This window comes from Aquila chrysaetos, chromosome 24 (assembly GCF_900496995.4).
Source record: "Aquila chrysaetos chrysaetos chromosome 24, bAquChr1.4, whole genome shotgun sequence".
In the NCBI taxonomy this organism is placed as follows: domain Eukaryota; kingdom Metazoa; phylum Chordata; class Aves; order Accipitriformes; family Accipitridae; genus Aquila; species Aquila chrysaetos.
Window position 1 is genome coordinate 7,683,459 of NC_044027.1, and position 13,451 is coordinate 7,696,909.

The window sequence follows — 13,451 nt, forward strand, 5'->3', positions numbered from 1 at the left end:
GTGGTTTCAGTCCCTCTGAAAACCTGTTTTGCAGCAGTTTCTCCACCACTCTGCCTCCCTCTGACTTTGCAGCATCTCTCGCTGGACCAACAACACCTGACTGCACCCCACAGGGCAGCAGCAGATGCCCCCACTACAGGTATTACGATCTTGCACCCATGCCACACTGAGCAACCAGCTCTGCAGAGCCCTCGAAGCCGAGCACCTCCCAGCAGGACAGCAGGGAGAGCTGCGCCTTACCAGGCTGGAGTTGGCAACATTGGTGTCATCCTCGGGCATCGGCAGGTAGATGGCCAGTGCAACACAATTGGCAAAGATGGTCAGGAGGATGATGATCTCAAAGGGTCTGAGAGGAAGAATTAAGGAGTGGAGACAGGAACAAAAAAGCAAGTACAGCCCTGCCCCTGCCCTGTCCTGTCCCGGTATGTGTGGGGAAACCCCACTGGCTATGGGGAAACAACCTCCTACCAGGGCAGAGTACCAGAGAGAGCTGTCAGACTTCCTCAGTTGCTGCCCGTTTCTTGTGTCCCCGGGGAGGGAGGGAATGGGCCAGGATGAGACGCAGGGCCTGGACACTCAGCACATGGCTGCTGGAGAGGGGCAGCTTTGGCACAGGACATATAGGGAGGGGGCACAAATTAAAAGGCTGCAGTGAGGGAATAATGAAGGGATGGGAGAGCTGGCAGTCTCCCCCTCCTCATCTTTCAGTGAATCATCCTGAAGGGTCAGGACCCTCTTGCAGAACGTAGGCACTTAACCAAAGCATCACCCTTCAGAGTGCGCTGGGCCTGCCTCCCTCTGTACTCAGCATCTGAGGGAGATGTTGTTGAGCAGCAGATCTCAAGTGGGCCGTGTCTCCCTGACTAGAAGGTATCCGGGGCAAGACAGCTCAGCCAGGGTCTCCTCTAGCAGAACATCCAGCTGCTAACACCCCTGGGTATCCTACAGCCTCAGTGCCCCAGTGCAGGCAGTGCTCCTGTGACTGTCCCCAGGAGTGCCACAGGCTGAAAGTACCCAGAGTGCTCAGCCTGAGCTCTGTCCCACTCCCTAGAAGGTTGAATTGTGCTGTTGGGGCCCTATGACATCTCTGAACAAATGGGGTGACTTGCTATTTCCCCCTGAAGGCCTTAGGACAGGCACTTGGTCACTCCCAGACTCCTCCTGCTGTCACTGCTCTGCTGGGCCACTGAAACCTCATGGTAAAGCGTCAGCTATCATGTTCCTGAAGCCCCAGAAGAGCTCAAACTCTGGCTTCAGGGCCTCATCCACAGCCAGGCTCTCACCCCAGGGACCCCACTCTCTGTTCCTCCCAGCATGGTCCAAACCTGCCATCCTATGGTACCCTGGGAGTGCAGTAGACATCTGGTCAGAAGGCAGCCATCATCTTTTGCTGCCCCTATGCTGGTCACATCCACGCCCTGCTGCAGCTCTGAAGTGCTTGTGCCTAGCCACCGCACCATGCAGCTATGCACATACCTAAAAGCAAAGGAGTCTTTTCCACTCATCTAGCGGTCTTGTGCTGCCAGCTCTCTGGGTACAGCATGACGCAAAAACCTCCAAGAAACATTTTTGGTCACAATGCTAATCTCAAAAGTTTCCTGGCCAATAATGTTTCTTGGCGAGTACATCTCAGTTGCTCCGATCCAGTTGCCTTGCCTGTACCCCTGGAAGCCACTGAAACTAAAAGCAGATGGAGGAAATGAAAATATTCCTCCAGCTGCCCACTGGGCCAGACCCACCTACACTGTAAATCAACAAATAGTAATGTTAATCAGCACACTCCCCTCCAGCCCCTTCTCTTCTCCATAGTCCTACGAGCCAACATCCACACTTATGACCACAGCCAGTGTCTACCCCCATAAACAGTTTTGAGATCTCTCATGCCCATCCCCACCTGTAAGTACTAACCTGCCACCATGGGCAAACTGATCAATCTCATCCAGTGGGTACACAGGTTCCAGTACAAGACAGGATTTCCCAGCATCCCCATCTCACTTTGGGTAGATCTTCCAAAGGAGAACAGCTCCCAGGAACATGCTCTGTGGGAACACCTACAGCTCAGCCATGCAGACTGATGTCACTACAGAGCCCAGCACAGCCCTCAAAACTCAGTACCCCAGCAGAGAGGACCTGCAGCCATACTGACGCTTCCCTACACCATGGCTAATCAACTAATTAGCTCAGCTTTCCAGATGCTGAGGCCTGCCTTGGGCTGTGGTGGCCATACCACTGTCAAATCCAGCATCACGGGCCAAGGGGCACCTGGGGAACATTCTCTCCATATTGGCCTGCTGAATTGGCCAAGTGCTGTCAGTTGTGTCTTACACTCATCACACATTATTTTGCCTTTTCTGGACCTTTCAATCCATCAGCTTGATGATACTTTAAAAACTAAAGTCAGCTGGAAAAGCTGTTCCCCTCTGTGTTCCAGGTAATGGGGCAGAGCCCAGGGGTTAGAGGCTTCTCTGCCTGCTCTGACAGGGTAAGATGAGCAGTCCACCTTGAAGGGTGATGTATCTTGTAACTGGAGCTGGAATCAGCTTGCTGCTTGCAAGTCTGTGAGTCTGGCACTGTTATTAGGTAGAAATGCAGTGGGGCAGATTGAACTGAAAAAGAGGCATGTAGTGTCACTGGGCACGGTGCCTCTGCCTCTTGCCACTAAGCCAGAGCCTCAACATCCTCCTCATCTTCTTGTCCTGCAATCTCACTTCTTCCTCTCCAGCGGCCTCATGCCACACAGCATCCAAGGGTCCCAACATCTGCCTTGCAGCAGGAATTAGGCCCTTAGTGCCTTGCAGCTCTGTGATCCCCCAGGGTCCCCAGACTCCTCACCCATCTGCTTTGAAGTCCTCATGGCTGCAAAACGACCTGGAGTACCAGGGTGACACCACAAAGCTAGACATGTCCCATCAACTTGCTGGGCTAGCTGTCAAGCACACAATACCCAGCAATTTGCAGAGTACCCAGATTTCCTTGTGCTAACAAACACGTTTTCTGAGATGTGAGCAAATTTCAGCATAAAACCCCCTCTGCCTCAATCCAGCCTGAGTTTCACCTACTCTAGGCTGAGTGCACTGATACCCCCCACCCTCCAACTGCCTGGAAAAGACCCTGTCCCACTCCTGTGGCTCAGCTTTGTGCTCTGACAGCAGAAGCGATACAGCAGAGATGGGCCCAAGGAACAGGAATGTGTACTGCCATACTGAACCCAGATGCCAGGTATCCCCAGAGAAAATGGTCACAGCTAATCTTCCCTTGGCAGCTTGCCTGGCCCTGAAGACGATAACAACCTGCAGGAACTGGAATGGCCCTGTCACGCCTTGCAAACCCTGATCCCTGAATGAGGGCAGCCAAGTGCATTTGGGTATAAATACAGCCAGACACAAGAGAGGTGCTGGAGAAACCTGATGCCCTGGATCATTTGTCCTGCACAGGTCAGAACCACATGTACCTGCAACCATGCTGGTGGGACACCCACCTCTCCCCTCCACACTCCCCTTCCAGGGCACCAATGTGGGAAAGACCCCCACTGTGCTACACACTCTCTCTGGCATGTGTTGGCCCAGGAGGAATGTGTTTGAGCATGTTGGAAGATCTAAGTCCTATTTCCAGCTCTTCCCCTGCACTAGGGTGTATGCACAAGTTTCTTCCATACTCAGTGCCTATTTAAGACACAGACGCAGCTCCCTTCCACATGCTTGTAGAACAGCCCAGTGCTCATACCAGAGAAGCAGAAACAGGGTTCCCCAATTTTAGCCCTGCTCCCTCTCCCTGAAGGACAGAGACTGCCTTTGCAGTGAAGGAACAAGGGCTCAAAATCGATGGCCAGCACAGTACCACTAGAGGTGTGAGCATGCTCTAAGTGCCTGCAAATGGGCATCCTGGGCTTTGAAAAAGATGGCATCTCTGGCAGTGTGGGGGCATGGTTTTGGTGTCTCCACAGCACTATGTGTACAGCAACACAGCCAGCCTAAGGCAACCAAGCCACCTCCAAGAGGAGCAAAGCCTGGACAGGGCTGAGATGATCCTGCTAAGGCCAGGAACATGCAGCTAGGTTCAGCAACTGAAATGAGAAAAGTTGGAGTGGAAGAACTGGATTTGCTGGAAACATCCCCAAATTCCATCATTTTTTGCTTAAGCCCAAATGTTTTGCTGAAGCCAAAGTGAAATGTTTCATCTCCTATCCTCTTCCCTTCTGTAAACTACAGGTGAACAAAGCAATATCTAATGGCCTAAAATAGCTCCTGTATTGGTGGCAGAACCAAGACATTTTGGTATTTCTGAGCTATAACGCCCCAGTGAAAAGATGGCCAATCAAAGAACAACCAAACAAAACCCATCCCTAAATTAAGCCAGAGGCACACAGAGAGACTGTTCCTCTGAACAGTATCACTCACAAAAGCCTTCACCTGTGACAGCAGTGCCAGGGAGGGACGAAAAAGCTGGGCTGAGAGGACAACGGTGTCAGCAAAGCAAAGATTTGGGGGATGCTGGACAGCCCCCACCACAAGGGCAGGGAGCAGCTGCAGGATCAGGCAAGCAGTGACACACACAAAGAGCCATCCCAAGCAGCTCACCATGGTCTCCCTACCTACCCCCAAACCTGTCCCTTGGGGCAGCCTTTTGTCCCCAGCTCCATCCTCAGCTCTCGCTTCCCCAGCCTGGCTCTACTCCTCTGCCTGGCACCATTCCCACCCTGGGATGGGCACTGTGCCCCCTCCTCACACGCCAAACCCTCTCCCCTCCCGGCGGGCTCTCCCCTGTTTCTCCCCAGCACAGCTCCTGTCAGCACAAAATGAGTTCACTCCCTCGAGTCCCTTGCCACCCAGGCTGTCCCTGTCTGTCCCTGCACCACGCTACTGAAGGTCCCCATGGCCTGACCCGCTTCTCAGCCCCAGCTTCCCCCACAAGCCTACTCATGCCCCCAGTTTGCACAGCTGTTGCCTGTGCCAATGCATCCTACCGGGGCTCTCCAAGGGCCTCGTTGCCTTTTACAGACCCTATGAGACAGCCAGCACAGGCTGCTCCTGCCTGCAGCCCACAGGGTCCTGCTCCCCAGCACGCCTCCCCAGCACACCTGCTCACAGGCACACACATGGGTGCTCCCAAGCCCGTGCAGCCAGAAGGATACTTCCACTCCACAATGCTGATGCATGCCTTCCGCAGCGGGTTTTGCAGGGTTAAGCAGAACAGAGCTCTGGCTGGCCGGGGGGCTGCTGGTGGCACCGGCTTCTTGGACTTCTCCTTCTGTTGCCTCTTCTTCACGTCATCCTGGGGAGAAGCAGGCTCCATGATGTTTCTCCCCTAGCCGTTTCTCTCCCTCCTGCCCCACAGCAGAGCCCCCCTTCCCCAGGTCCCAGCCAGCTGGAGCTCCTCTGGATCTCCCTTCTTGCAGAGTCTGTCTCCTCCACGCACTGCGGGAGGCAGCGGGGGAGTGGGGGCTGGAGCCTGCACTCGCATGTACAAACACACAAAGCATGAGTTTAAATTTAGATCCCGGCCTGGCTCCCGGGTGCTGTCACAGCTCCTGAGGCAGCAGAAGGGCCCCTGCAGCTGTTGCTTCTTTACACAGTGCACTGGGAGGCGGGTGAGTGCTTCACATGCCACTGACCCGGGCTGGGGGTGGGAACAGGCTGCCCAGTGATGGGCACATTGTCTCTGAAAGAAAAGCACCTTTGTCCCAGGGGGTCAGCTCTCTCCCCAGCTCCCCCCAGCCAACTCTGCCGGAAGTGGGAAGCCAGGCTGCCTGGTGCAATGCGTGCAGCCCCATTTGCTGAATCACATTATTCAGCGTGAGATGGAGAACCCCGACTCTGGCCAGTTCCCAAAGAAGGTAACCCACAAAGTGATCAGTCCCCTCTCTCTGTGGGATTTCACCTTCATTTGGTACAAACTGCTCAGTTGAGCCCTGGACCCTGTGATCCTGGGGCTGTAGGGACTCTGGGGCTGGGTCCATCTCACTGACAGGGACTTTGACCCCAACCTCAGAGCTCCAGGGAATCATGGCGAGTCCAAAAAGTCCTCTGGCTTGCTTTTCTGGAGGGGCAGAGGAAGCCCTTGTCAGGCACCAGTCACTCAAACAACCCCTTGCTCAACCTCACCCTCCCAGTCCTGTTTCCATGATATGGAGGATGCCTGGGGATGCAGGAACCCAAAAAGCCTAGGCTGGATTGTGTCCTGGCAAGTCCAGCTGGGCTTGGGAAAGCCCAACTGGATGAATGGTGTGAACAGTTATAGTAACTCCTGAGCTGGAAGGTAGGCAGGGAGAGAGGAAGGTTATCAGCACCTCTTCACAGCAGGGGAAAATGAGGCACCCAGAAGCGTTGCCCTAGGGCTTTTCCTGGGGTTTCCTGGACTAAGGCAGCAAAATAATTGCAGTGATCTTATTACTTACAGTTATGTCCCATGGTAAATGGTATCCCTTGTCCTACAGGGATGTCACAGTCTAATGAGACCGATCAGCTGTGCCCCAGTCAACCCCATGCATCCCAGGGAGCTGCTCTACCCACTGCACCACACTGTCTTGCTCAAAGCTTCCTCTCCTTTGCTTTGCAGGGTCATTCCACTGTGGAGGGAAATTACTTTGCAGCTGTGCAGCAGGCTGTGTTGAGGGCCCAAGGGCCACAGTGCTGAGGGAACTGATCACTCCCTGCCCACGGCTGGAGATAGCATGGGAGAGCAACTCCTGCAGCTGCTCCAGCCAGTTCTGATGCACTCTGGAGGAGGGGCCCCATGATTGTAAAGGGGTTAAATGCCGCCTCCTACACCACTCTGCCACATTTTGTATGAAATCAGAGTCAAATCATTCCTGCTGAGGGCTCCAGCCCTGTCTCCATGTGAGGCAGGTCCTCGCATGTTCCCATTTCTCATTTAGTCCTCATTATTCCCCCTAAACCCTAGCGAAAGCCAGGAGCGATATTTCTGCTGCTGCCTGTCCCAGGGACAGCAAGGATGTGGGGCCCATCTATCGTTGAGCCTGAGAAGAAACATCTGCCCTTTGACTCACCCTGGAAAAGTCTCAGAGGAAGAGGGCAGAGTGAGCGAGCTAGGGCTGTGGAGAGGAGACTCAAGGCCTCTCTGATCTCCTCTACACCCCTTTGCTCACACACCCTGTGTGCTGCTGCTGGCAACGGCTTGCCACCTTGCTGTGCTCTGTATTTTGCACAGGGCTGTGCTGGCAACCACCAGCCTGACATGGCTTTAACAAAACACACTGCAGTGCTCTGCTTGACGGAGATGTTCCTACCTGCCCAGGAGGGATAGACTCCTTCCTCATGAAACCTCTTCACATCCATCCTCGTCTTCCTCGCACACTTCATGGGCTTGCATGTTCATCTCCTGCTCCATCACCGCACAAGGACATGGCCTTAGGAAGGGCCCCAAATGCAGTGGACCAATGATGAAGGCCTGCCACACCCAGGGGCCTCTCCTGCCGCTGTGAAGAGCCGAGATGGAAACGCTGCCTGCACGGCCCGTTCAACAGCAGTGACCACGCCAACAAACACCTCGCACCTCCTGGCCCGCACAGACGTGTGCTCACGCACCTCCTGAAAGCTTCCCCTTTCCCCAGCCCAGGCACCTCCCTGCTTTGCCGCCGGGTTCCCGTGGGACCTTGTCCTGCCTGTCCCTCAGGGCTGCCGGAGCCGGACAGACAGACGGCAGCAGGCAGTCTGTCGCGCTCCGGGTCCACCACAGTCTCTCCCCTCCCACACGCACCAGCCAAAGGCCGCAACTGCCCACGGGAACCTTCAGCCGGAGCTGGAGTCCCGGCAGCGGCTCCTCCCGTGCCGCCGGTGCTCGGGGCAGAGTGAGGCAGCCTGGGGCCGCCGACCGGAGCCCCGGGGCGGCCGGACCGGTGGTGCCCCCGGCCTGGGCTCTCCTCTCAGCGGCCCCGCGGAGCCGAACCGAACCGAGCACAGCCGAACTCAGCCGAGCACAGCCGAGCCGCACTGCCGGCAGCCGGGCGGCAGCGCGAAGGGGCGGCCGTCCCGAGCTCGGCCCCGCTCCCGCCCCGCGGACGGCCCCGCCCCAGCTCCCGCCCCGTCCCCGCCCCGCTCCCGGCATCGGGGCCCCGCCGGGAGCTGCTGCGGCGCCGGGCGGACACATCCCTGGAGAGCCCCGCGCCCGCCCCGGGAGGGGGAGCAGCGCTCCTTTGGGATGGGGGGGAGTCAGCGGCCGCCCGACGCCACGGGCGCAGGTGGCTGCCGGAGGGACCACGGGAGTCCGCGAGGCGGCGGGAGGGCAGCCGAGACCCGCACGGACGCACGCGCTTGTGTGTGTGAGTGTGCGTGCGTGGGAGTGAGGGGGTGTCTGCCAGCATGGAGTGGGATGCGGCCTCGGGGGCTGGTGTGTCCCGGTGCCAGCAACTGGGGATCCAGGGGCAGCTACCGGGCAGACAAGAGGGTCTGACCCAGCCGCTGGAGGGAGCTGCATTGCATGCCTCTGTGTGTGTGTACATGTACATACATATGTGTGTGTACATATATTTTTCCCACTCAGGGACTAAGAGACCTTCATTGTGTTCAGCCAGAGAGGGGAACAGAATGAGGCCACCGGTGCTGTCTGTGTTTTTGTGAGTGCTGAGTGTGTATGTCTTAATCTGTGTGGCCAGTCATATATATGTGTGTATATATGTGTGTATGTATACACATATACATGTGTACCTAGATGTGTTGGTGTCTCTGTGTGTGGGAGTGTGTGTATGTGTGTGCCTACTGGGAACCCGTGCTCAGCCTCGCTGCTGACTGGACCTGGGGTTATGGAGCTGCGGCAGGATTTGGCAGGCCCTAGCAGGAAATGTTTCATTTGCAGAGAGTTTACTTCCACAACCCCTGATCTTTTCATGTTGAGTATGTCCTTGGAGATGCACACATGGTCTTAATTTTTAGGTAGACAGAAGGCATCCCTTTACCAGGGTTGAGCCCACAAGGCAAAACCCCAGATAAGAAGGTTTGTTCAAATCCCCAAATAGATGGAAAGTACGTTCACTGAAAACAAGGACAAGGTAAGGCTTTGACTCAAGGTTTTTTGAGTTTTCTCAAAAATGTCATGGACACCAGCATGTAGAATAGCTCTGCCGTGAGTTACTTGATGAGAGGATGAAGCCTCCTGGGTCATGGGAGGGGAAAGAGCCACCATCTGCCCTGTAGCTGGGAAGAGGGTCTTCTGGCAAGGCTACTTTGAGCACTTTTTAAAAATTGGTTTTAGGTTCAGCCATCTGAACAAACATGCCTTTCATAGTTGGTTTATACATTCACATAGGACAAGAGTTAAGCATCCCTTTATTGCATAAACATAAAAGCAGTCACTGCTCACCAGGCAGCAGAACAAAGCATATGAAGTAGCAAACATGGTTTCAGTATTGTGCACTGTTTCTGGATTCAGCCTTCATTTCGAAAAAGGACTCGTGACCTAAATGGCAAAATTTCCCTTTCCTAACTGGCTTTCCAACCCATTATTTCCTCACAGAGATGCTGCCTGCATCTTTCCTAGACTGTGTTTGATCTGATACCTCAAAGGATAATAAGAAAAGCCATATTCAGCCAGGCCAGATGTCCATACATTTCAGCGCCCTATCTCTCACACCAGCCAGGAGCAGATGCTCAGATAAATTTAAGGAGCAAGGTCATGTTTCAGTATAGTTGTCTCTGTCAGCCAGCTGTACTACCTGTCTCAGTCAGCGACTGTGTCCTAGTTATAAGGCAACTGCAATTATGCAGGTATTACAACTAATATAGCATTCATTAATTTTCATATTTTCTACACTCAGATAAGAAACAACAAAAGAATGACAGACGATAAGGGAGGGAGGGAAAAGAGGATGGGAGGAAGGGCAGGATGAAGGAGAAGAAAGAAAGAGACAGAGAGAGAAACCCTAAACTTTGGTAAGTCCTGTTAGGACAACAAAATCCTGAGACAGGACTATGCAAGTAAATGGCTGAAACTCCACCTGTAATGCACTTCTGCTAAGCATTGTTTCTACTAAGCCATCAGCCTTTAAGTTCTCTACTTGCATTGCAGTAGCGCAAAGTCCTTACAGTGTTAACAATAGCCAGCACCTTTCTACTTTACTAATATGCTGCTTTTAATTCCCCACACCCATCCATTTTCCATAGCCTCCACTCCATACACCCTCATTCTTCACCATTGGTGATCCTGAGAAAAGAGTTGCTGCTTATGGAGTGATTTAGCAACCCTTGACATAGGAACTCAGGTTTTTGCCCTTGCAATTGTCTCTCCAGCCGTGCCTGGAAAAGAAATACATGATGTAATTTGAGGAGTTAGATAATGATTGAATTGGTTATAAAACCAAACTTGGTTAGTCTTTGAGTCTTGGGTGAAGCAAGCTGGTCATGAAAGATATAAATCAATGAAAATTGTGATGAGCTCAATCTAGGGAGCTGGGGGAAGGGGAAGGAAACAAAAGGGAGAGCTCTGGGAGGGGAGGGAAATTTATGGGGTTAGAGCAGGTGCTGGGAGACGGGACTCCTCCTTCCAGCTCTAGGAGAAGGACTGAGCTAAACTTTACCAAATACAGCTTCTCATCCATTGCCTACCACCCCCCCCCCCCCCCCCAGTCAATAGCAGGATTTTCTTTTGTCTCCTCTGCACACTCTTCCCCAGTGCCCATTGCAAATATCCTTACCAGCGACTGAGGCCATTAGCCTCTTAAGCAATATTCTTGGCACACTGAATATCATCCTCGTTATTATCATCTTGAAATTCTGTACAGAAGGGAGAAAAGGTCAGTATGAAGGAAAGAGGGGTAGAGGGAGAGCAGGGATAGATGGGCAGAGGGAAAGGTGTTATTCAGGAAGGGTAGGTGGGATACTGAGGAGATGGATGAATTGAAGGACACATGGAGAGAAATGCCCAGAGCAGCTGCTAGGCAGATGTCATGGACAGATCAGGGTGCTTTCACAGAGTGGACAAAGAAAGGCTCTTTGTTCTGTCCCACCACTTACTTGAGCAACTGATATGGCAAACATTCTTGGATCCATGGGTCTTGCCATCCTCACACCAGTACTGACTGTTGATCTGAAAGATCCCATAGTCCCTGCTCACACCATTGTCATGAAATGCTTTAGTATTGTAACTGCTCTCATGTTTCACCATGCAGATCCCTGCAGGAGGAAGAGACAGCCTAGAGGAGGAATGTCAAGGTATGCTCAGGGTAAATAAGAGGAAAGAGATGAAGGGATCAAGGATGAATGAAGAGCTGGAGAAGTAATTAAACTGGTGATATCACAAGTCTGAGAAATGGATGGATAAATGCTTGGGAGGATAAAGCTCTGGATTGGTATTTGTTGTGTAAGCAATAGAAGGGGTCAAGGAAGGGGATGAGGAAGAGTGATGATGAAGTCAAAGGAATGGAGGGACAGAATAGTACTGCTGGAAGATTACAAAGAAGCTGAGAAGGACAAGGGTGCTATAGGCAGAGAGGTGCAATGGGAGCTCATTATACTCACAGTCAGTTATAGTTTTGCCCCAAAAGTCCTCAAAGCCATGCTGACATAAGATCTTCACCAAGTCACATCGGGGGATGACTTTTCCTTGGGAGCCTGGCAGAGCCAAGCCAAGGAAGACAAGAAGAAAGCCAAAGAGCATTGACTTTCTCATAATGCAGTCCACAGCAAGGAAGTGCCGAAGCGACTTGATCTGTGTGTCTGTCAGGACTGCCGTCAATGCCAGCCTTTTATTCCTGCTCCCAGAAGGAGGACTAACTGGCTAGTCAAGCATGTTGGGAAGTGTGGGAGACCTTTACAGGAATGAGCCAGTAAGGAAGTGAGCCAAGAGCCAAAGACAATTCCTGGAGGATGCCGGTACCTATTTCACCAGCGCTGCAAGGCTGGGGATGTGCATGGCACAGACAATCCAGCAATCCCCAGCACGATATTCCAAAGGCCAGAAGTCAGGGACAGAGTTGCCCCAGGAAAGAAATTTAGGGATAGCATTGAGGTTATGGTTATGGTTGCCATAGGAGTTGAGCTGGGATTTACCTATGAGTAAAGGCTGGGAAAACGCCAAGAGTCATGTTTACAGTAACGTAAAAGACTGAGTTTACAATTAAATTATAGTTATCTGTGGGTTAGGACCAGCCTTAGGTTTATTTCATTGATACAATTTAGAATTGTCCTATGATTTGAGGGTAGGGTTGCTATAGAGACCATTTTTGGGTAATTGCAAGAACTGAGGTTGCCCCAGGTTGCTCCGAATGAGGGTTTGGCTACACATGCATTAATTTTAGGATACTGTAGTTACCAAATCTTGAGGCAATCACCAACTTGGTGGTTGGGGTTATGGACATTTCATGGATCAAAGGCTGTAGTTACCTTGTGTGTGTGTTGTGGTTTAACCCCAGTAGGCTGCTAAGTCACTCGATCTCCCCCCGCCCCCCAGTGGGATGAGGGAGTGAATCAGAACAGTAAAAGTGAGAAAACTCATGGTTGAGATAAAGACAGTTTAATAGGTAAAGCAAAATCTGTGCTCACAGGCAAAGCAAAGTAAGGAATTAATACACTACTTCCCATCAGCAGGAAGATGTTTAGCTACATCCAGGAAAGCAGTGTTTCATCACACGTAACAGCTATTGGGAAGGCAAATGCCATCACTGCAGACATCCTCCCCTTCCTTCTTCTTCCCCCAGCTTTTATTGCTGAGCATGATGTCATATGGTCTGGAATATGATAGCATATTTCCATACATTCTGTATGGTATGTCTAAATATTTTGATGGTTTTAATATTTTGTATCAGCCATGGAAACTGGTTTGCTGCTAGGTGACTGTAAAAGTGAGATTTGGTAAATAATTATTAGAAATCTTATACTAACACTATGATTGAAACAATAGACTAAAGTATAGCCAAGCAATTAACTAGTAGAGGTAGTTAGTCGTAAGTTTTGCAGTTCTTTGCTCTTATGACTAGATGTTCCTGTATGCTAGATGAGAACAATGTTGAAACGGACCACATGTGATTGAAACTGCATTAAGCTTCAAGATCAAAGAACAAGAACAAAGACTTCAAGGACAGCCAACAGAATATCAAATGGGTTGGTGGTTGTAAAAGCAGCCCTTCGACTCAAATGAATTCTTCATTGTGCATGATTGGATGTAGGCAGTACTATGATAATCAGTTATAATCATTTTTATGTATATGTATACTAATCTGATTAATATGCAATTAGTTACTCCATATAACCTGTTTGTGCTAAAGCTGTGGTATGCACGCTAGGAGGAACTATCCCCCATGCATCCAGCGCTGCAATAAAGAATGCCTGCTTTCTAAAACTACAAAACTAGTCTTAGAGAGTTTCTTTGACTGGCTTTTCTGTATCAGTATCCCTTTAGTCAGTTGGGGTCAGCTGTTCCAGCTGTGTCACCTCCCAACTTATAGAATCATAGAATCATTTAGGTTGGAAAAGACTGACGTGCGGAAAACAGACTCCACAATC

At 51.6% G+C, this 13,451-nt stretch overlaps 2 protein-coding genes across 7 annotated transcripts in view; both read right to left on the reverse strand.

The window, feature by feature from the left end:
* Nucleotides 1-7,659, reverse strand: part of CACNA1S (calcium voltage-gated channel subunit alpha1 S) — a 56,380-nt gene extending 48,721 nt beyond the window's left edge. For 2 of the 6 annotated variants that reach the window (XM_030000564.2, XM_030000562.2), the window contains exons 1-2: nucleotides 5,132-5,537; nucleotides 241-346 (exon numbers count right to left, since the gene is read on the reverse strand). In XM_030000564.2, the coding sequence (XP_029856424.1) occupies nucleotides 241-346; nucleotides 5,132-5,292 (267 nt within the window). In that variant the 5' untranslated portion in view covers nucleotides 5,293-5,537. Of the gene's footprint in view, nucleotides 1-240; nucleotides 347-5,131; nucleotides 5,539-7,246 lie in introns of those variants that run through there. The other 4 variants (XM_030000563.2, XM_030000559.2, XM_030000561.2 and 1 more) reach the window with 4 other exon arrangements.
* Nucleotides 7,660-10,668: 3,009 nt separating this feature from the next.
* Nucleotides 10,669-11,619, reverse strand: LOC115335234 (lysozyme C-like). The gene is made up of 3 exons (XM_030000623.1): nucleotides 11,469-11,619; nucleotides 10,965-11,123; nucleotides 10,669-10,724 (listed from the first exon to the last, which is right to left on the reverse strand). Exons 1-3 carry the CDS (start codon nucleotides 11,617-11,619, stop codon nucleotides 10,669-10,671), a joined length of 366 nt encoding a protein of 121 aa, XP_029856483.1.
* Nucleotides 11,620-13,451: the final 1,832 nt, after the last annotated feature.

What these genes read in the sequence shown, in the direction of transcription:
- LOC115335234 (XM_030000623.1), bottom strand. Translation starts at nt 11,619, where the DNA reads ATGAGAAAGTCAATGCTCTTTGGCTTTCTTCTTGTCTTCCTTGGCTTG. An exon ending in GGGCAAAACTATAACTGACT is followed by an intron (nt 11,124 to 11,468) that starts GTGAGTATAATG and finishes TTCCTCCTGCAG; the next exon opens with GGATCTGCATGGTGAAACAT. An exon ending in TTGCCATATCAGTTGCTCAA is followed by an intron (nt 10,725 to 10,964) that starts GTAAGTGGTGGG and finishes CCTTCTGTACAG; the next exon opens with AATTTCAAGATGATAATAAC.